Source organism: Notechis scutatus, chromosome 1 (genome assembly GCF_049901735.1).
Source record: "Notechis scutatus isolate UNSWTSFEM ecotype Mainland chromosome 1, rNotScu1.2, whole genome shotgun sequence".
Classification (NCBI taxonomy): Eukaryota; Metazoa; Chordata; class Lepidosauria; order Squamata; family Elapidae; genus Notechis; species Notechis scutatus.
This window is the reverse complement of record NC_142009.1, coordinates 275,337,019-275,360,176: the sequence shown is the minus strand read 5'-3', so window position 1 is coordinate 275,360,176 and position 23,158 is coordinate 275,337,019. Positions and strand designations below refer to the sequence as shown.

Sequence of the window (23,158 nt, the reverse complement as noted above, 5' to 3'; positions counted from 1 at the left end):
TCCGCCACAATCAAAATGGCCGAAAGAGTCGCCATTTTTTTTATTTTTGGCTTCCGGATGCCCCGTGAACGGGGAAAAGCCACCAACTCTTGGTACAGATGAATCGATGCTTTGGTGGACCCGGCTGGGATATATCGTGATATGGGAAGGCCCATAGCGGAAGCGGGAGGAATCTCCTTCGGTGGTAAAGAGAGAGACTCGCGCGGCGAGAGAACAGCTCGGCCGCACTCAACATGGCGGCGCGCGCCTAGCGCATCTCTGGGAGGCGCTTCCTAGGCAGGCGGGAGGGAGAGAAGGCGGGCAGGCGGGCGGTCGAGGTTCGCACGCGGGTGTGGCGCCCGGAGGTTTGCCTGGCTATGGCTTCCTCCAACCCTTGGGATCCCGTGCAGCCCACGGCGGCGGGGCTGATGTTGGCGCGGGCTCTCTCCGCGGGAGTGGTGTCTCAGGTGGGGCGGTTGGTTCTTTCCTTGCAAATCATAATCGCTGCTGAGGCTGAGTGGATCGCCCAAACGGTGCCAGCCAAGCCTTAAAGAAGGTAGTCTGGGCGCCAGAATGAAAAGGAGCCCAGGTTATTCATGATTTGTAGGCGCTGCAGACGTTTTTTGGTTGGGTTTCTTTAAAGCACGTCCGAACCTTTCATAGAGCCCTCTTCCGATTTTTGTATTTGAAAAGCGATTTTGAAAAAAAAACCGGACATGCTTGTGAGCAACCCTTATGTTAGATCTGGTGCCATGTCAAGTAACTAGGAATTAATTTATGAGACAAGAAGACTATTTTCCTCTATCTACGCTTTCCCAGATGTCTGGCAAAAGGAAGACATGTCATTGCCTTTGTCCGCATGTTTTGCATCCAGCAGAAATTGCCTTGAAATCAAATAGTCTCTGGCTTTTGGAGTGTTTTGTAATTTTTTTGTTTAATTTTAGACTGTTTTCACAGTATCATATTGTAATTTTTTTTTCTTTCCTCATCTGGTGACTTGATGGCCTAGATTTACATTACTTATTTCTTGAATCTAACAATCAGCTTCAATCCAGCCCCTTTAAATTTAGAATGAATGTAATTTGTAGATCACATGAGTTGTCATGGATTTCTGTGATGACAGTTTGAAAATAAACATTGTTGAAAAAACTGATGCTGGAAGAAGCAAATTCATATAATGTACATGTAGGCCTAAGTACATGTCCTGCAGTTTTTTGCTGTAATTTTTGTCACCTTTTGAAGAAACTTTAAAAGGTAGTATGTCCTGTGTCTTCCCCCCACTTTTGCCCTTTTCTCCAAGTGTCCATTTCCTCCTTTGCCTGTTCAGGTACCTTGTAAACTTATTTGTCCAAATTTCTGTTCTGTTATCATACAAGTTGTCTGTGTTTATTTACTCTGCTTGGAGGGTGGACACATTATATATAAAGTGCACACCTCAGATTTCTTTTTTTTAAATAATAAATTTTATTAAGTTTCCAAATTTTAAAAACATAAAACTTTATACATTGTTATCAACATCAAGACATCTTTTGCATCTCCTCACATTTTTCAGTATATGTATTTACTTATTCCTTTACCATTACATCTTACTCTTATTATAAATCAATATCTTTTATCCTTACATCTTCAATCTTCTCCATGGTATATTTACATAGGAAAAGAATGAGGGAATATAAAAAAAACACACCTAAGGTTTCTTATTCATTAAATAGTCCATAATGTTGCACGTACTTAATATATTGTATTTTAAAAGATAAGAGATACATAAAACATATTTTTCATAAATACTTGAATTGCATCCTGCCCCTTATTAGTAACCACTGTTGTAATAGAATCCTTTGATTGCTGTTAGAATAACCTAACTTTTCACAATAGACACATTTTGGTCAAATTGCCTTTGTGTATTATTGCATAAGCTTGATATTTTGAGATACATAAAGAATGTTAGATTATAAAGATTGATTACTAAACAAAAAAATGATACAATAATTTCTAACTGTAGATTTTACTTTTGAGACAGCAATACAAAGAAGAAATAAAACATTTTAAAAGGTTCTGTGTGTCAGTCTCCTAGTAAGTGATAGTTTTCTAAGTTTTTATTTGTTTCAGAATTAATTGAGCTTTATTTACAAGTAAATGTTCTAAACTTCAGTCCTAATTTCATGAGTGGTTGAGCTGGTTTGTCTTTTTCTTTTCTTCTGCAGCGGACTCTAGATATATGTAGAAAACCATCTGCTTGTTTTACTTACGTCTCAGAAGCAGAACAAATTGCTGATCTCCAAGCTGAAGTCAGCCGGGTAAATAATATTTTAGTACTAGAACAAGACTTATTTTTATAAAAATGATGTGAAGTGTGAACATTTGCTCCATTAGTCACAATACCTTCTGTTCTAGAAGAGAAGTCAGTTAAAACTTCAATACTATAATACCTCTGAAGTTTTCAGAGGTGGGGGAGATGTATATTACAGGTCTATCTATACTGGTTTTATTCTCTTTTTTGTATGCAAGTAGTCCTTGCTTGTCGACAATTTAAAAGTTATGACAGACCCCCCCAAAAAAAAAAAAAAAAGCTGTTTATAATCCATTCTGAAATTCCAATGCCTGCAATACACATGACCACATTTCTGTCACTTGGAAACCAGCTCACTTTTATAGCTGGTTGCAGCATTCTGCAGTCAGTAACCATGCTTTATTATGGTTTTTACTGGTTTATAGTCTTTTTGGCTGGTTTCCAATCTTTTTAGCCAGAAGTGAACTCTAAAGAAGCGCTATATAGTAAAATAAACCATTTAGTGCAAATATGCACAAGTAAAAAATGAATATATTTAAACATTTGCATTTCAATATATCAAATACTTTTGTAAAAATAACAAGAGCATCATTTTAGGAGGAATTCATGTCACTTTAAATACTTTGAAATAACTGCACAAAAATTTTAAAGCACTGTTTCAATGTTACAGATTAATTTGGAGACAGAAGCCCTGCAAATGGAAAAAGATACAGCAGACATTACTCACCCTTTTTATCTTAGTAAGTGTTATTAAGATTGCTATTTAACCTTTCAGGTATGTAGTTAAGCAATTGGACATAATATAAGACTTTGTGTTAAGTTTGTATGTTCATACAATTGGAAAATCTTTTTGTTGTAGTTTTGTTGGTGGTTTGCAAGGTGATAGGACTAAGAGAAAGTCACTGGCCCAAAGTCATCCAGCTGTTGTCTGTCTCCAGGCAGGATTACTTATAGTGACTCATGCCCTAGCAATCTTTAGATTGAACTACTACAACATGTTTTACAAGCATCTGGAAGGACATCTGGAAGTTTCAGTTAGTGCTGAATGTGGTGGCACAATCACTTAGCTATGCTGTTTTTCAGCACATGTGACATCACAGTTCCACAGGCTGCATAGGCTACCAGTATATTTCAAAGAGTAATTCACAGTGTTGGCCATCATCATTAAAGCCCTTTGTGACTCATCCCATGGTTATTTCTACCCATCCTATTTGATCATACATAAGGGCATGTTCTGAGTCGCATCCACTAAGGGATATGTTTTTATCATTTTTCATATTAGCCACTTGGTCATATATTTGTAATGGCAGCCATATAAATCTATTAAGCATATAAATCCATAATCTCCTGGCTTCTAATTCTTCTTCCTAATGTATTCCGCAAGTGCAGGGTCTGCTTTTCAGATCCTGGCTTCTAATTGTGCCTTAATTATTAGATCAAACTAGTCTGCCAGGATGCTTAAAAATGCAGCATTGTCTACTTGAGTGGGAAGAGAGATTTTTTTTTCTCTTTAGAAGCCTTATAGATGCTGTAAGCTTCTTTGGCAATATTGTTTTGAAAAATAGCATACATTAAAGTCATTATAGAATATGGGATTAAAATACACTCCTCTATACCACAAGGATCCATTTTTGAGGATGTCACTTGTTCACGAAGAGTTGCAAAGGAGAAAAAGGGACACTTTCATTATATGAGAAAAAGTTCTTTTATAAACTTGAATATAATTCCAATGTGTTCTGTCATAGTAACTGTAAGAATTTGGAGATGGTATACATTCAGAAATGGAACTATAAATCCAGAGTAACATTGGAATGTACTAATTAGATGTTTAGCAAGCCTAGTACTCCCCTGGACTATTGTCCTTCCCCTTTCCCCCTCTTTTCTCTTTCTATGCTATTACTTGCTTTTTAATTAATCCAGGTGTCTCCTGACAATGTGCCAGAATTCATATTGGAAAGACTATGATCTAAGGTAGTTTTTCTCCAAATGTTCTGTAACCCTGATTTACACTGATGCACCAGCCAGTTTTACTTTGACGTTTTCTTTTTCATAGCTCAGAAGTGCCAGGCTTTGCAAGCAATGAACAGGCACCTGGATGCAGTGCTAAAGGATAAAAGAACTCTGAGGCAAAGGCTAGTTAAACCACTGTGTCTAGAAAGTCTGCCTGTAGAAGCTGCCTTCCACAGGTATCAAATTTCCTAATTTTGAATGTTTACTCAGTATTTGTCATTGGTGAAATCTATGAGAGTCCAATAGAGTTTGGGGCTGATAAAAGTGGGCAGAAGCACACTTGTATGCCCAGTTGGTTTTGCTTCTTTCAACATCCTTTCATTCCTTGGAATTGGCTGCATTCTAACCACTACCCAACCCACCCTTACATTCTTAACATTTCTGCCAAACACATTTCCCTGTAAAATTTGTGTTCATTCTTGCTACCTTTCCCTTTGAATAGGGGAATAATTCTTCCAGCAGTCAGGTACAGGAGTAATTCTTCCAGCAGTCAGGTACAGTGACAATCTGCTGGTATTTGTTAAACACACATTTTATCTTAGGTTCTGAATGAGAGGAATCCAAAGGCTTATTTTATTTTTAACATCAGAAGATGGGTTCTGTCAGCTACATTTTACAGTTGTGCTGGATGTATTTAGCCAATTTCCCATTTAATAAAATACATACTGTAGTATGAAAATATAGTCTACTAGCACATCGAAAAAAACCATTGGATTGCAGCATATCCTTGTATTTATTATGCTGTTTATTTATTTCATGGCTCACCTTATATGGTTGATATTCATTTTTACAGCTCTAAATAGTCTGTACACATTACTTTAAACCATTACTGAGCCTATATCAACCCTCTTCTGTTTTGAGATCTGCCTTAGAGGCCCAACTCTCTGACCCATCCCTGTTGAAAGTGTAATGGGGGAGGATCTTTCCTTGAGAAGCTTGACAATCTTCTCTCTACATTTGAAAGGGGTACGTGAATACTTAGTTATTCACATTTTTACTTATTTACAGAAGCATTTTGTCTCATTTCAAATAGTTTAGCTTAGGTTTTTCTATTTAGCATTATTTTAAGGTTTTATATTTACTCTGATATGATTGTTAAGAAACATTTGTTGGAAAAATAGAAACAAAAACTTTTATTTTCTCCTAATGAATTAGACATACTGATTTTTTTGGGCAAAAAATAGGATGTTCAGTCTTGATTGGGGTATATTTCAGGTTTGACAATGTTTATAGAAAGTTGGTATGGTTTTTAAATCTATTTGTAAATAGGGGAGAATTTAGAAATAAAACCCAAAGATTCTTAAAATGTCTCAAACTTAATATGGAATAATGCATCTTTGTTTCTTGTACTTTAGAGATGTTGTAGAATTGCTGGCGCTGGCAGTAGCTTTTATTGAAAAATTAGAAACCCACTTACTTACTATAAGAAACATCCCCGAAATACCTGAAAACATAAGAAATATGGTAAGTAAGTAATATTTAAACATTTCACTAATACTCTTTCTTTCCCCTAAGGACAATTTACAAGGTCAGCATTTTGGGTAGTACTAAAAACATCTTTATTTCTTAATCTAAACATATAGTACCGGTCTACTAAATGATAGATCTGTAACCTGAAAACCATATGGGAAATGCTTTGAGGAAAATGCAAATTGCTACAGTACTTCATTTCATACTATATTTCCTCCTGAAATGAAAAGATACTAATTTTTTTACTACTTTTCTTATTTTCAAACAGTTTATGGAATAAACTAGCATACATTAATAAAATTACATTGGCTTTGAGCTTTTTTTAGCTTTCAAGATGTTGAAATCTCGCCAAATACCACTGAAATATTTATTTTCATATTATATTACAGAGGAGTGCATTAGCAAAGATGGACTTATTGGTAACAGGGACAGAAGAACTGGCAGAACAAATTTTGGAGTGGAGAGAGAAACAAAAAGGAATCTTTGAGAATACGCAGCTGATTGGTGGATTTGATTCTTTTTTCAAAAGTATACGATAATATATTTATTTTTCTCTTTTTTCCATTCCAAGGCTAGCTAACAATTTTGTGGGATTAATAAAATACACATGCATTTTATTCTTGCTTTCAAATTTGTAACCATTTGCATCCAGATTCTGAAATGAAATTTATATATTGGAAGTAGTGTTGTATGGAAACTGGTGACAAATGTTAAATTACTGAGAATTTCTCTTAAGTGCCTGAGAAATATTTTAACAAAAGGTTGTAATGACACTGACTTAAATAACATCTCTTTTAGGTAGGTATGCTATTTATATCAAGCAAATAAACCAAATTTTAAAAGCTAACGTTGGGTTCATGCTTATTTGATCATGTCTGTCAATAACATTTCAAAGTGTGAGCTTATAAGTGAAAATGTCACTTGCTACCTTGCATTTTTCTGCTTATTCTGTGTTGATGTTTTTTTATTTGAAAGCTGTATTTTTTATTATAAAATCTACAACAGCCACTATCTGAGACCTTTAGATATCAGCACTTGTAATATATTTAGTTTTTGGAAACTAAAAATGCTTAATGTGACAAAAAGTCACAATGCTTAAAGAGCTATATGCAGCTAGTGCTAGTACACTCATCACCCCTGTAACTGAGTCCAACCGTCTTGCTGCTGGTCATTCTCTTCTCTTTTTTCCCATTTTCCCAGCATTGTAGCCTTCTCCAAAGAGCTACCATAGATCTGTCCAAACTTTCAGCCTAGTCATTTGTGCCTCATGGGTTTGTTTGATGAGCCATTTGTCTGTTTTCTTGGGTATTTTTAAGAATCTTCATTTTTATACTTTATAAGAAAATACTGCTTTAGTAAATGTAAGCAGTGACAGACAATTTGAGAATATGCTAAGCATTTCCTTTCAGCCTAGATCTCCAGATAATTGGAAAAAGCCAGTAGGTCATTGATCTAACTCACTGCTTTGCCCAGGAATCCAAATTAAACCATATCAGGCAGATGGCTATCCCATGTCTCTTAAGTCATTAGGACATTAACCTTGGTTTGATTAGCATTGTGGGAATCCAGAGACTGATTTAATAATTTCAATTGTAAAACTTGTTTGTTGTAGCTGAAGACCCAAATATGGCATCAGGGTTTAATTCTGTGGTTCTGTAATTCTAAGCATATTTCAGCAGAAACAGAATAAGGCCCTTCTAGGTAAACTTCCAACATGTATGTGTGCTTTTTGTGGCAACAGTATGGAAGTGGTTTGGCATTCTTTTGTGGGAAAAGTTTTCATCTTTCCAGTCTACTTTATAGTGCTGGTATGTTGATAGACTATTATCCAAGTACTGTACTAACCCAAGTAGTAGTAAAAAGGCAACATCTTTCAGTTTGATTCCTGGTGACTAAATAGATTTCTATGCTGAAATTCAACAGCATTCATATCCTCATATTTGGAATTTCAACCTCAAATCCCAAATACAATTTAATTTACAAGTAATGAACTTTCCTAAATTAAATATTAGTTAACCCTAAATTATTAGTTAACATAAACATAGCTTCTTGAAAAGATTGAACTGTATTCGTTTTTTAAAAATTACAAAGATGTACTTATGAAGTCACCAGGAATTATGTTGAATTTGAAAGAAGTTTTATTTTAAGAGTTAAATATAACGGAGTTGTTTAAACAGTTTCCTTAAGTATTAGTGATCAGCAGGGAAAAAAGGAAGTACTGTTTTATATTTCCTGAGCAAACCATAAAGGACATTGGCTGGACTCACAATAATTACGAACAGAATAATGAATGACAGGTTGCAACAGCAATGTGTAGTCAGAAATCCTTTCTGTTGGAATGCTGATATTTATCACTAGGGGGCACAATTTATATTGTATAGCACTAAAACAAGACTGTTTTACCTGTGATTCTTGGCTATCATATTCTCTTATGTAAAATGTATTGTACTTTCGGTTTCTGTTGTGCTTCTTGTGCTTGTAGCAGCCTGAATAGATTTGTAAAGAACTATTTTTTATTAAATATAATTAAAATTGTTTTTTATATTAGTAATTAACTGTCAAAGTTGGCTACCATGTGGAATGCTTACTTTGGATTTCTGCTGCTTTCATTTGAACTTTAGTCTACTTATTGAATAGTTTTAAATAAATCTATGCAACTTGAGATTAACAGCAGATTGTAAAATAGAAATAATAGCAAATCAAACTGTCACAATCACCTTAAAAGAACAATTATCTCCAGTTAAATTATCACAACAGATGGAGTATCAAAATAATTTCATAGTGCCAAATGTTCTTCCAACAAGTATAGGAAGGTGTGAAGTATTTACCCATTGTCCCCCACCCCTTTAGTTTTTGAAGAGTTGGTCTGTTTTTGAGCTCCAGATCATTTAGAAACAGTTATTGGTCCTAATGATTATATCTTGTCAAAGGAAATCTTCCTTCAGGGATCCTGAATGCTAGCCTGACCAAGTCAGTCAATCTGTCTGTCTGTCTTGTCAAATTTATATGCCACCCATCTCTCCTAAAGGCGACTCTAGGTGACTTACACTCAATAAAACATCAGTATAAAATATTAAAATAGCAACTTTAAACTTGATTTAAAATGGATAAAAATGGGAAGGGAGCAAGATGTACATGGGGACGAGGTGGGGTTTTATCATAGTCCGTTAATATCCAAGATGCCAGTCCCCCATTAATGCCCAGGCTCGTTGGCAAAGCCAGGTCTTCATGCCCTTTTGTAAGGCCAAAAGGGTCACTGTATCTCAACTGGGGAGGGGCGGAGCATGAGGTTTCAAAGGGCAGAAGTCCCAGTAGAAAAGGGTCTTATCTTGGGCCCTACCAGCTGGAATTCCTTGATCAATAAAGGGTCTGCAGCATCAGGGTGAGATGGTCCTTCACCTAATCTGGACCTAGTCCACGAAGGGCTTTAAAGATTCAGAACAAACTCCTTGAATTGGATTCAGAAGGAAACTCATAACCAGTGCTTGTGGATTAGCAATGGGCCACTCAGAAGGCATATCCATGCAACTGCATTTGTGCCAACTATTGCTTCCAAATACTCAAGGGTATACAATAGTCCACGTGTGAGATGTCCTGGGCTTGACTGCAGGAACTTCCAATCCAGTAAAGGATGTGACTGGTGGGTGCTACAAAATTATGCAAAGGTTCTCCTAACCAGTTAGGAGAACCTCTACCTGCCAATCTCCATCCTCCATCTCTCATTTTGACTTCCTGCACTCTGTTGCCACTGCCCTCCACAGATGATCTTCACCCAATTTTTTTTTTCTTTCTGCTGCAGCCAAGCACCTCAATTTTGATCACATGACTGCTGGGTACTGTAACCAGGCATCGGTACAATTCATTGCATACCAACAAATGGTCCTTAATTTAGGACTATTTATAGCAGTTAAACAGATTAGGGAAAGGGGGCAAGCCTTTTATAAGAGTGGGAAACATCCCATGCAATCCTCAGATATATTGTCTACTTAAAAGGCAAACAAAATCAGGTTTATTGAGCACCTTAGTGGATGTTCAAAAAAGATAGACCTATTCATTAATATTGTAGATGCAATAAATTTGAAGGTACGTAATCAGTTGATTTTAACCTAGTTTTTCATACTAGGTCAAACGAGAAAACTAAATGTTAATGTATTGTTGAATTGTATTTCTGTGCCCAAACCCAGCAAACCTCATTATATCTTTGCCAGCTACGCAAACTGATGCTCGCTTGCATCTTTACAAGATAGCTATGTCTCAGGTACTTGATCTGATAGCAAGGCAAACTGTATACAGGTAGTTCTCGACTTACGACAATTGAGCCCAACATTTCTGTTAAGTGTGACATTTGTTAAGTGAGCATTGCCTCATTTTCCTGCCACAGTTGTTAAGTGAATCAGTGCAGTTGATAAGTTAATAACACGGCTGTTAAATTGAACCAGTTGCCAAGCATCTGAATTTTGAACACAGAGATGCTACAAAGGTTTAAGTGTGCAAATGGTCATAAGTGACTTTATTCAGTGCCATTTCAACTTTGAACGGTCACTACATGAACCTATTGTAAATCGAGGACTACCTGTATGTTCACCATCCTTTAGAAGTCTTTGTAAACCGAACACAAGCCAAGGGATTTCCTACTTCGCTGCCCAAACGACCGGTCAACTCCTTGTCCATCCCCTTCTGTTATTATATCGGTCAACTGCTTGTCCACGTCCTCACACACACATTTTAAAGCGATTGTGTTGTGTAGCCGCAACGCGGTTTTGTCTTTGGAGTATCCTTTCAGCGAGCCTACGACACGGGGAAATCAGGCTCATCGCGTCCTTTTGTGCATTTTCCAGGGTGGATCATGAGATCAGCAGCCCAAAACTACAGACATTCAGCTCCGGGTAAAACCGCCCCGGAGTTTCCTCCTCGGTTTCAGCGTTTGAAAGGGCCACCTTGTCGCCCCTCCGAAAACCGAAAGAAGCCGAAGCCGAGGAGAGCCTGTGGCTCAAGCAGCCCAAGGCGCCCCTCCCCATTTCCTCTTGCCAAGCGGGCAGGCCTTCCCCCTCCCCTCATCCCCCCAAGGACGGCCGGGCGGGGTCGGGCGAGGGCGCTGCTTCCCTCGCCGGTGGGGCTGCTCTTCGTGGAGCGCTTGAGGAGCGGCTGAGGAGCAAGCGGGGTGATGTGGAACCGGGCGGGACTCGGACGGCCAAAGCGGCGCCGTTTCTCCCCGGGGTCCAAGCGGTCATGGCGAACGTCAAAGTCGCTGTGCGAGTCCGGCCCCTCAGCAAAAGGTGAGGCAGCGGCTGAGGATTGGAAAGGGGAAGCCTCGAACGCGCGGACTTTTGTCCACACGTGCCCGCCCAAGTGGGAAACGCTCGGCTCGGGTGCTCTGCACATCGGCGCCCTTTTCTCCTCCCAGCTTTAGGGAGCGGAGGTTTGCTTAGGAGCCGCCGGTTAACTTGCGCTCCTTCCAGGAGTGTGTTTGTTTATTTAATTTGGTTTGTCAATTGCTTACAAGATAATATTTGTGTTTGTGTTAATACGAAAGTGGTTGCCTGCGCGTTTTGCTCTTTGGGAACGTGAGAAGTGAGGAGAGTCGTGCTGGATTGCAAGGAGGTCGGGACTGTCCCTAAAAGTGTAGCGTGCAAAAAAGGGAATTACACTACACGGCGTAACCAAACAAGGCAAGCCTGCTTTTGGTTAGGAAAACGTGCAAAGGCTGTAAGAGCTAAGCAGAGCTTAATGTTCAACCCTGAACTACAAATCTTCTCTTTCGCTACTTTTTAAGAAATGCGAGGCATTTTCTGCCTCTGCTTTCTAGTAATATTGAATATATAAAAAAAAAAAAAAAAGAATTCCAAGATGTAACCTATGCTTTGTTTATATGCCATACTTTTCAACTGTGTTTATGGTACCCTGAATCAAATGAATGCTGTGTGTAAACTCAATCCGTGGACAGTAAACCACTATCTGTATGTTATGGGAAGGCAATCCTTGTGGGGATTTGTCATTGAAATCAGGATTATTAATTATCAGGCTAGATAACTAATTTAGATGTATTTCCAAGGAAGATATGAAGTCTTTCCAAGCTAGAGTTTATGGACACAATAAATATCCTTGTTATATGTGAAGGTCCAGATCCTTAAAGACTGTATTTCCATTTTAAAAAATGAGAAAATGTGATTCTTCCATCTATCTTCCTTTGCTTGAATAAATGTTTTGTGAAATGTGTCACAGTTTGGAACTGGGTGCTCCCATCAGCTTCCCAGTCATCTCTGCCCTATTCAATACATTTTTGTTGCTAATTATTTTATGTCACTGAGTACCATGTTTTTTACAAGTACTGACCTTATTTTTGAATACAGTTAGACCTTGGCTTACAACAGTTCATTTAGTGACCGTTCAAAGTTGCAATGGCACTGAAAAAAGTGACCTATGACCATTTTTCACACTTACAATTGTTGCAGCATCTCCATGGTCATGTGATCAAAATTCAGACGCTTGGCAACTGACTCATATTTATGATGGTTGCAGTTTACTGGGGTCATGTGATCACCTTTTAAAATCTTCTGACAAGCAAAGTCAATGGGGCAGCAAGGTTCACTTAACAACTGTGTTACTAACTGCAGCAATTCATTTAACTGTAAGATTGTAAAATGAGGCAAAATTCACTTAACTGTTGCACTGAGCAACATAAATGTTTGGTTCAATTGTGGACATAAGTCAAAGACTACCTGTATAGTAATTATCTAGGCTTAGTTTGTTACTGTCAAAATATCCAAAAAGCAAATACTCTTTTTTTCCTTATAGCCTGAACAATTTCAGAATTCTTTGTTCTAGCACTCAACTTCTGCTGAACAGATTCAGTACTAGAGTGAATTATCCCAGGTATTTCTTTTATTTAGTAATGAAAGACCTTATTTTTCAATTTAAACTGTAGCTAATTTGAGGTTTACCTTACAATGAGTCATTTAACCCTCTGTAATTTTCCTACCCGATATTCTTCCCCTGCTTTGTGGCTTGAGCTTCATTATTAAGTAATTCCACATACCCTCAAACCTGATATTTATCTATTACTGAACAATAATTTTGACTTACCAAATTACAGTACAAATTTAACTCACATAACTATTGGCTATTCTCTCTGTATGAACATGTGTGTGTAATAAAATAATTAAGAACATCTGTATTGTGGGGCTTGGGGGAGTTAGGAGAAAGAAAAATTTGGAGTTGTACAAAATATGTGTGACAAACAATATAATCCCTCCTCTGGGAAGGGAACAACAAAAAAGTAAAACAGATGCAGTCTGTATACTGTCAGGTCTTTGTTTTGGGTGCAGCTCAATGGCTACATCATATTTTCTGACATTTGGCCATTATTTGGCCATTATAAATAACTTTTCACTGTTATAGGCAAGATAGTTTCTCAGCCTTGCAGTGTTATGTTGACATTCTAAGGCAGTTAAGCTTTAATTGGCAGAAACAAGGAAACATCTTAAAATACTTACTTTTGTTCATTTTTATGTGCAGAATTGCAGCTCTCTAAGCACTATATTTAAGTTACTGCGTGTTCTGCCTTAGGCTTTCATAAGGAGTATAAACAAATACAAATAAAGAAAAGAATAGTTTGAAGCTTCTTTAGAGAGAAAAAAGTCCTACATCTCCAGCTGTGCTCATGTAAGTGTTTACACCACTCCAGTTGGGGGATTCTGGGAATCGAAGTCGACACATCTGATAGCTGCCAAGTTTGAAAAACAATGAATTGCTTACTTCTGGTTTACTGACTAAATTATAGTTGGCTGGGTCTCTACAGCACACTGAAATGGATTATATGTTTTATAAATCTTGACAGGAAGATTCACAGAAGGCACTAAAACTTTACAACTTAGCTTGTTATGTAAACCCAGCCATAATTAGTGCCTGGGCAGGCTAAGGGAAATATCTGGTATTGTTATGTAAACTATGATTTATATGTCAGTTTGTGTGGATGTATAAAGATTGAAGCTAGTAAAGAGAAATCAACAATTTCCAGATTAGATGAAACCATAATGAGATATTAAAGAGACATTAAAGAGATATTTCTGACTCTCTGAGCTGGGAAAAGAACAGCAAACAGTATTTTGACTTGAAAGGGAGGGAGGAAGTAGATTTAAGGGTTTGATTCCAGGCAACAGACAGACATGTCATTTTTGTTGCCTGCAATAATGTAACTTGAATCTTTAAGCTAAATCTCTGAAACTTCAACTGTTCTTATTGTTACTCTATGTGGGGTTGACTTTTGTGAAGAATTGGCATTGGCATGTCTAGTGAAGTCTGACAATGAAAATAGGATGTTTTAGTAAGAATGATGAAAATATTTGGCTGTGTACAGTGTACATAGAAAATTGGACAGCAGTAAAGATTATCGGAAGTTCACTTCCTTCTATCCAGCACATAGCATATAAAGGTTGTTTGACCAGGGTCCACAGTATTGTCTGGGATGCTACACATCCTCTCCATGGCCAGTTTTCTTTGTTATCTTCTGGGAGGAGGCTTCGAAGTACCTGAAGCAGAACCTACATTCTATAATCGCTTTATACCATATATCCGTGATGGTGAACCTATGGCACGCGTGCCACAAGTGGCACACAGAACCATTTGTGCCGGCACGCAAGCCGTAGGCAAACTTACCTCATTGCGCATATGCATGCCTCACAGCTGATTTTCGGCCTGTTTGAGGCCTGTTTCGGTCTCCCAGAGGCTTGAGGAAAGCTCCTGCAGTCTTTGCAGACCAAAAACTAGGCCTGTTTTGTCACTTCCGGTATTTCCAGAAATACCGGAAGTGACAAAATGGGCCTATTTTTTGGCCTGCAAAGGCTACAGAACCTTTCCTCAAGCCTCTGGGAGGCCGAAAAAGGCCTCAAACGGGCCAAAAATCAGTTGGGAGGCGTAGTGCAAGTAAGGGGGAGGCAGCGGCGGGATTGCATCCACAGGGGGCATGGGGGGCACACACATTGCCTTCTGGGTGCTGGCATGCAAGTGCGCACACGCACATGCATGCACACAATTTTTGGCACAGGAGCCCAAAAAGGTTAGTCACCACTGCCATATACTATCAATCTTGTTAACTTTCGAAATTCTTTTTCTGCTATGTATTCTAAATGGTCTGTGATTAATATGTGTATGTTTATATATATGTATATTGCATATATTGCATATGTGCATTTATGTGTGTATGTGTATGAAAGCAGGCATCAGAATTTCATTTTTTAATGTGTGCCAGAAAAAAGTGATAATTAAGATTATCTATCTACCTATCCATCCATCCATCCATTATTGGTCTCTGACAATGTGAGCCATGCCCTCTGCATCTTTTTCAAAAAGCCTTTACTATTCCTGCTTTCATGAGTTATGATAGGGGAACCCCAGGGTTTGTAATAGTCCGACACAACTTTGATTTGTTAAAAAATGTCAGCATTTTCATGCATACACAAAGCCTCATATTCATTTATCAATGTGACATCTGGGTCTCACCAGACCCAGATGCCACATTGAGTTGCACCCAGAAGTAAACTGGCAACTAAATGAGCTTGTGGAACATAGATTCAAGATGCACTAATTGAGGAGTACACATAACTATTGAAGCTGATTTATTTTGTACAAGCTGCAGTTTCCATATGCTCTTCAAGGACAGCCCCATCTAGGTCATACTACAACAATCCATTAGGGAGATAATTGGAGTGCAAGTGACTGGCAGCTCAGTGATCCAACAAATGGATGGAACTGACATACAACACAAATTTCTGCAAAGGCCTTCCTGGTGAAGACAACCATCTGGTCTTCAAACAAGAGTGATAAGTCCAGAGGGACCTCTAAATTGCACAAAGGTCTGGTTTGGGTAGTGACATCCCATTTAGCACCAAATATGTTAAGTTTCCAGAACCCAAGGCCTCAAGACCCAGAGCCACTCAGTCTTGATAGGGTTTAATCTTTGATTCCTTATGCAAACCCCCAAGCTTCCAAACACTGAGAATGTTAAAAGCATCATAAAATTTACCAGAAGCAGAGGTGACACTTCACCCATGGCAATGGATGATCTTACCCATCAACTTCACATAGATGTTAAACAGGAGTGGAAAAAATACCAATCCTTCTGGAACTGTGGAAACCATATCCAACAGCAGAAATTCTCACTCCTGATCATCACCAACTGGAATATGCATCAGAGGAACAAGGAGAATGATACATTGCTGCCCACCCACAACCCCTATAGTTGGTGCAGAAGGATAAAATGGTTGATTGTATTGAAAGCCATCAAGAAGAGCAAGGATTTATGTATTCTTCCCCCCACCTCCCATTATTCACACCAGAGACCAATTCTGGTTCAGGACCATGCCCAGGTCTGAAACTAGATTGAACATGGTCCAGATAATCTGCTTTCTCCAGGATTCTCTACCTTGGGGACTACCTTCTCAACAACCTTCTCCCCAAAAGGAAAAGTTGAATACTGAATGAATATTGCCCAATATGTTTGGGTGTAGTGATGGGTTGTTTTTTTAGGAGTAGTGCTAACTTCTTAAGAGATATGATAGAGGGACAACCTTCTCTCTCAAGGGAAGAGTTCACCACCATCAAAACCCAACCACTTGTCACCTTCAAGGGGGCCTTTGCCAAGCAGGAGGCACATAGATCTAATAAACAGATGACCAAGCTCACAATCATATGGGCCCTGGTCACTTTATCCAGGCCCAAAAGGATTTTAACAAACTTTAAATCATGTAAATTGATGAGTGTAGGTGAAGGGTAGAGTTTTTCTTAATCATAGCGTTCATTTAGTATGAGTCCTTCTGCTGGCATAAAATTCGCTTCCTCATGACTGATTACATATTGCAGACAGGGATTGGCAGATTCCTTTGATTTTGTTTCCCTATCCTCTCATCAGATGTCTGCGCCCACCAGTAATGTTCCATAATAAGGATTGAGGAAGAGCAAGGATTTGATAAGCAAGGGTCATGTGAATGTCAAAACTCGCTCCTGGATTTATGTTAGCATTTTGTGTGGAAGAGAAGCAGATGAAGGGGCAGTGGAGAAGAACAGCAGCTCCTTTACCTGTCTTCACTTCAGCTTGGAGTCAGCAGCTGCAACTGAGAGATATGACAGCACTCACTTGTCATGTCTCTTGGAACTGCTTTCTTCTTCTTTGATGTTTCTTCAGAGTCTTTCCCATCTCTGAAGGATTCAAAATGGGTTAATGAGGATATATGTTCTGTCTTCAAGTCAGCCTGGACTCCTAGGAGCTGCTTGGTTAAGTTTTCCTGGCAGCATTTTTGAAAGCAGCTTGCCCTGTCTTCCTCCTTGGACCTAGAGAGAGTGATCAGCCCTGAATCACCCTTCTGGCTTTGTAGTTAAGAGAGGACTAGAGCCCCAATCTCTCCAGTTGTAGCCTTTCAACCAGACACCAAACTGGCCCCCAGGATGGAGAGTATAAAGCATAGTTTCTCTTTGCAAAACGACCGCAAATACACATCTAGTGTACCTTTTACTGCCATTGGTGCGTCCCATCCAGCCACTGGGCACTGCAGAGCAGTGAGCTCTTTCTGGTGGAAGGAAACAAACATGAACATTGGCAGAGGAAAAGGCCTGGCATCCCAAGGGAAGGGGTGTGCCTCTATTATGAAGTGACTCAATAGATGCTGGGCTGACCTGGAACATACAGCCCACCTGTTATGATTGTTTAAGTGTTATTTGTATGTTTTAGAATGTGGATTGGTCCAATTGTCAGTTTGATGAGACTACAACAGCTACTTTTGATGCTTACATTGTAGTATGCAGAAACGTGTGCAAAGAACCCACAAGTACTTTCAAGTGCTGTTCCTCTAAATGAGATTTTAAAGTTACCATATTTGCCTTTTAATTAAAAAAAAGCTTGTGCCTTAATAGTTGTTTGTTGTCATATTTACAGAGAGCATGCAGAAGGAAGAGCAATAATTGTAGAAATTGAAGATAGAGTGGCAACTGTAAAAAAAGTAAAGGTATGTTCTTTGTTAATTCACTATCTGAAAGTTTGCTAGAGCTGGCAAAATATTATACCGGTAATAACCGTATGATGCTTGATCAAATATAATCGATGTGTTGTAGGGATGAAAGATTATTGTTCAGTAGACTCTATACAGTGGTACTTTTGCTTTCTATCACCTTAGATCTCTACATACAAATATAGAGTATTTCCTAAGCCTCCATAGCAAGCTTTGAGTTTTACTAGACTATCAGAGACATGGAGTATTTTATCACTATTTTATCACTATGCTGACAGAATTGGATATAACTTCAGTTGGAGTGGAAATATGTGGATTCAGCTCACCATTCATAGATGAAACTCATTGAATGAACCTGACCCTGCCACAAATTTATACTTTGCTGAATGATTAAAGAAAGGAGTCCCTGCAGATGTTACTTCGCTTGTCATTACTGACTATAGGGGGCAGTGCTCATCTCTGTTTCAAGGGTCATTGAGCCAGCACTGCCTGAAGATGTTTCTGTGGTCATGTGTCCCGCATGATGTCACAGAGTGCTGTTACCTTCCCACATAAGTGGTACCTATTTATCTACTCACATTTGCATGCTTTCGAATTGCTACATAAGCAGCTGGGGCAAGAACAGGAGCTCACCCCATTGCCAGTGGTGGGATTCAACCGGTTCACACCACTTTGGCCAAACTGGTTGCTAAATTGCTGGCTGGGCCTGCCCCTCCCCTCCTCACCCCTTCCAGGAGTCTCCACGTGGTTCCCAGGTAAGTGCAGGGAGGCCTACTAGGCCCAAAATGGGGGGCAGGGGGTATGGTGTGGCCCCCCTGTGATCTGTTTTTGTTCCCAGGGGTTTGCACGGAGGCCCACTAGGCCCAAAACGGGGCACAGAGGGTGCGGTGTGGCCCCCCCATGATCCATTTTTGTTCCCAGGGGGCTGCAGGGACTAGGCCCAAAAAGGGGCGCGGAGGTTGCAGTGCATCCTCCACGACCTATTTTTGCTCCCAGGGGGGTGCAGGAGGCCGAGTGCTACCTGTCAAACCCCCTGGCCACACCTACCATGGCCACGCCTACCCAGCTGGTCATTAGGACAGAGAATCGGTTGTTAAATTATTTGAATCTCACCATTGCTCAGGTCTCGAACCTGGGCTGGCAGCTTTCCAGCCCACAAGCTCAGTGTCTTAACTGCTGAGCCATTGCGCTGCATTTCAGGATGATTATAGGTGAGAAAATAATATATCTCACATGTAATTTAATAATTCTGGAAGGAAAAGGAAAATATGAATACAGTATAATACAGTATATAAATTATCTACTTGGAAAAGAAGCACTCGAGTTTCATTTTTTCCAGACTTGCCTGCAGAATCCAAAGTCTGATCATTTTAACATCCTTAAATGTAATTTTCAGGCAGTGCAACTAAAAAGAGGAATTCCTATATTTTTTCCCTTCATTATTTCTTCTTGATATTCTGTGACTATTTCTTAAATAGATATTCCTTAGAAGAATGATTATGAAAACACTAACTGCATTTCTCACAAAAGCTTAAAATTCAAAGACTAATTTTGAATGTAGTAAATACTTTGTGGTATTTTGTTTAGAACGTATGTAGATTCAAATGCTTAATTTGATCAGTGAGTAGAATCTGAAAAGAAACCCGTGCCAAGAAAAACTAAAGACAATTCAATATAAAATACTAAAAGAGTTTTAATTGTCTGTCTGGACAAAGTCAGACATAACAATGAGGGGGAAGGGAGGTAATAGAGTCACTTCATTTTTTAAAAAAAATTGCAGTTGTGTATTGTATGGAAAATCTGTAGAAGTCAAAAATAAAATAGGAAGGAAACGCAAAAGGTGGAGGGTGAGAGAAGCTTAAATTGGCAGACTTTCTGTGCTCCATATAGAAAAAGAGTAAACATGTTTGGAACCTTAAAATAAATACTAAATTGACCTCCTTTTAGACTCAAAGTTGCTCTATTCTTTTGCATCTCAGCTGTACTGTAATCTTTTATTCTTTCAGGACAGTAAAATAAGCACATAAGCAACTACAGAATTGGGTTTTTCAAAAACTTTTTTCCTGTCTTGCTCTTGATAGTAGTCTAACATGATAGCAGCTATTTTCTGGGAAATGTAACAAAAATGTGTATTGAATTGCAGCTAACATCCTTGAGGACTCACTGGCTGTAAGAGACTGCATCCTTTCCTTTTTGGAGATTCTTAAAGGCTTCCTTTATAGGCATGGGAAACAGAGCTTTTTTTTCCAGACATTGGGACTCCTGAATGCTACTGTACTCTCTTAGTCAAAAAGTAAAATGGGCCAAAATCAGTTTCTGCTGGCAATATATCTTACAATTCGGAAGACACATAAGTGAATTATAGGGTTACCATGATTACTGTGGGAATTCTACAGGACAGATGCTTCCTATTTCTTGCTCGGTCTTTGTATCTGCTTGCCTGCCTGATTATTTTAGGCAATTTGCTTAAGATAATTAGTGTTTGAAAGATCTCAGGAAGAAAGTTTGGCAGAGATCAAAGAACTAGATAAGTAATTTCCTTGTTTTAAATTCTTTCCGGAGTTGGGCTAGTTCACCAATTCTAGGAGGAGGACAGTAGATAGTGTTCCATGTCTTTTTGGGAAGTTCAGAAGATCAATTGCCTGTTTTTTACAGTGGGTTGTACAGTGGATGGCATATTACTTAGATATACTACTTTTTGTCAATGAAGCTGATGTTATACATATTCTGCTGATAGCAACCGTGTAAACCTGAAACAATCTTTAGACTGTTAACCCAATATAAATATGAGGATTAGTTGTACCTAATAGAACAAAGGCTTAACGAACATAATTATATAGTTTCAACTTTGAAATAACTCTTTCCTCTGCTCTCCTCTTTCCTACTCAGCAAGCTTAAGGTGAGGGAGCCAAGAATGTTATATCAGCCTGCATGCAGGCGTGTTTGAGTCAGTGCTGCCTCTTGGCAATTGCCTGGATAAGTCTTTGCAGTTTTCTTGGCAATTTTTTTCAGAAGTGGTTTGCCATTTTTTTCCTCCCCAAGACAGAGAGAGAGTGAGTGGCCCAAGGTCACCCAGCTGGCTTTGTGCCTAAGACAAAACTGGAACTCAAGATCCCTTGTTTCTGTCCCAGTTTCCTTAGCTCTCTGTGTTACTCTGTATTGTGGCTGTTAAAAATAGAGTATCTTCATGTTTCTTAGGACTGTTAGAAGCTTTGCTTGTGTAGCATGCTGTTGTAGAATTTAGCAGTAGGCAGCTATTAAAATGCAGGTATTCACAAATAATCCTTGGTTTCTTTGTCTAGGAGAATCTAGCCTCATAATACTCACATTCTACTAGAAGAATTGCCCCATGCCAACAATGTCAGAAAACAGTTTCAGTTCTACAGTATTTTTAGGAGCCTAGTATATCCAGGCAGTGCTCAAAGTTCTCTTGTCCAAGATCCAAACTCAGCTCCTCTTTGGCATCCTTTTGGGCCCTTGTAGCTCATTTTTTTCCCCTTGAAAGAGTTCAATCTAAGTCCTTGAAGTTTATCTTCCAAGTATGCTGCTGCGTTCCAAACGTGGTGTTTTGTCATGAATCCAGCCTATTCAAAATAGAAACTTCCTCCTGGATTCATATCCTCTTAAACTGGTGTAGGCTTCTTTTTTTTCCAACTAGTTTGGTCCCTTTAATTACAGCCAACAGCTTCCAGTATTGAGCAATGCATAAAAAATTAAAATCCTACTGCTTCTCATAGGCAGCCATCACCCTTATGGGCTACATACGTACAGTAGCTGATCTTAAACACCGTGACATCAACTTAGAGCTATAATCAGATTTGTCACTCTTGCCCAGAAACATCCTTTTGAGCCATTCTGTACATTTACTTCACCCAGCCAGATATCTCAGTAGCATAACAACCCCTAAATTTAGGAGGTTTTTTCCTATGGCTAGATTCAATGCTCTTCCAACATCAGTTATGGAGGTATGTGCGAGATACCAGAACATCCCTTTTGAGTAGAGATTGTACCCATGCAGTGGAGGTGCAGCTGAAACACTGAATCATTGTACTGCTCCTTCAATGCTGATGCTTTCTAGGAAATACTATTTCCACTCAGCACCTGGCCACACCAAATCCTTCTACCTCAATTTGTTACTATCAACTCAGTCTGATTCTACTTTGATGATTGCAGCCAAATAACTATTTCATAGTTTGTTGTACAAATTGTACATTGTAATTTTTTTCAAACAACTCCTAGGTATTTTCCATTTGGAAACTTCCAATGCAGCTGTCCACGTAATCACTACTTTATAAATAGTATATTACGTCCTTACCATCAGTTGAGTCTTATTTCTGTCTTATTTTCATTATTAGCTACCAGAGTCACTTTAACAATATAGATAGTCATTATAATTAGACTCTAATTCTTTTAGTTCTTTTAATTTTGAAACCATAATAATTTATGGATTATTCTTTTTATATATTCCATCATTACATTTTCCCTAGATACAATGATAATTACAACTTATAATGGCTCAATTTATTTCACATTGATTATTTTACTATTCTGTTATTTTAAACAATCATTTAGTTGTCTTATATAAATTGTATTATACTTTACTATATTAATTTCTATGCCCCAAACTCTTACATTTTAAATTACAATTTTTTTTTAATTGGTTTGTGGGGGTTGGGGGAGGGGAGGGGGTTGGGGGAGTGCACAAATTTGGGAGAGGGGGGGGAGGGGGGAGAGAGGTAGGGGGGGGGGGGGAAGGCGCTTTACTGCGTTTCTGCTATGCGCCCATTGCCGCCCCCCCGCCGCGCTGCCCCGCCCGCCCCGCGCCCCCGCGCGCCCCCGCCCGCCCGGGCCCCGCGCCCCCTTGGTACCCCGGGATAAAGAGGGGGAAAAATAAAAAAATAAAAAATTTATAATTTTGTTATAATATAATTATTTTATAATAATTTACCTTTAAAAAATTTTTTTTTTTTTTTGTGGGGGGGGGGGGGGGGGGGGGTTTAATCGATAGTGACTTTCTTGTTTTGATGGTCAGTGAATGAAATGAAATGAAATGACTGAATAAAAGCACTCTGTTTTTTTCTTCTTCCAACAAATATAATAAAATCACAGTAATCACCCTTTTTGATCAGGGCAGGGCAGTTTTCCTTCTATAGAGGAAGGCTACTGGCATGCATTTATGACAGTTACACTGTCCCAAATCATGTAATCACCATTTGTAAGCTTCCCAGCTAGCTTCCAAGAAACAAAGTCAATAGGGGAAGACAGATTCATTTAATGATAGCATGGTTCACTTATTGACTGCAATGATTCACTCAACACTTGTGGCAAAAAGATTGTAAAATGAGGCAAAACTCACTTAATAGTTATCTTACTTAGCAATGGAAATTTTGGACTCAACTGTGGTCATAGG

General features: G+C 38.8%; 2 protein-coding genes across 2 annotated transcripts in view; both read left to right on the top strand.

Annotated features, from left to right (window-relative positions):
• The first annotated feature begins 34 nt into the window (after positions 1-34).
• HAUS2 (HAUS augmin like complex subunit 2) lies at positions 35-6,596 on the top strand. The gene is made up of 6 exons (XM_026671046.2): positions 35-446; positions 2,184-2,276; positions 2,940-3,009; positions 4,323-4,455; positions 5,635-5,743; positions 6,139-6,596. The coding sequence occupies exons 1-6, from the start codon at positions 357-359 to the stop codon at positions 6,286-6,288; spliced, it is 645 nt and encodes a 214-aa protein (XP_026526831.1). The 5' UTR covers positions 35-356; the 3' UTR covers positions 6,289-6,596.
• A 3,920-nt stretch (positions 6,597-10,516) lies between these two features.
• The window catches only part of STARD9 (StAR related lipid transfer domain containing 9), a 97,551-nt gene continuing 84,909 nt past the window's right edge, over positions 10,517-23,158 (top strand). Inside the window, exons 1-2 of the mRNA XM_026671282.2 lie at positions 10,517-11,025; positions 17,676-17,745. Of these exons, the coding sequence (XP_026527067.2) occupies positions 10,979-11,025; positions 17,676-17,745 (117 nt within the window). The 5' untranslated portion in view covers positions 10,517-10,978. The remainder of the gene's footprint in view (positions 11,026-17,675; positions 17,746-23,158) is intronic.

What these genes read in the sequence shown, in the direction of transcription:
- HAUS2 (XM_026671046.2), top strand. Translation starts at nt 357, where the DNA reads ATGGCTTCCTCCAACCCTTGGGATCCCGTGCAGCCCACGGCGGCGGGG. An exon ending in GTAGAAGCTGCCTTCCACAG is followed by an intron (nt 4,456 to 5,634) that starts GTATCAAATTTC and finishes CTTGTACTTTAG; the next exon opens with AGATGTTGTAGAATTGCTGG. An exon ending in CTGAAAACATAAGAAATATG is followed by an intron (nt 5,744 to 6,138) that starts GTAAGTAAGTAA and finishes ATTATATTACAG; the next exon opens with AGGAGTGCATTAGCAAAGAT.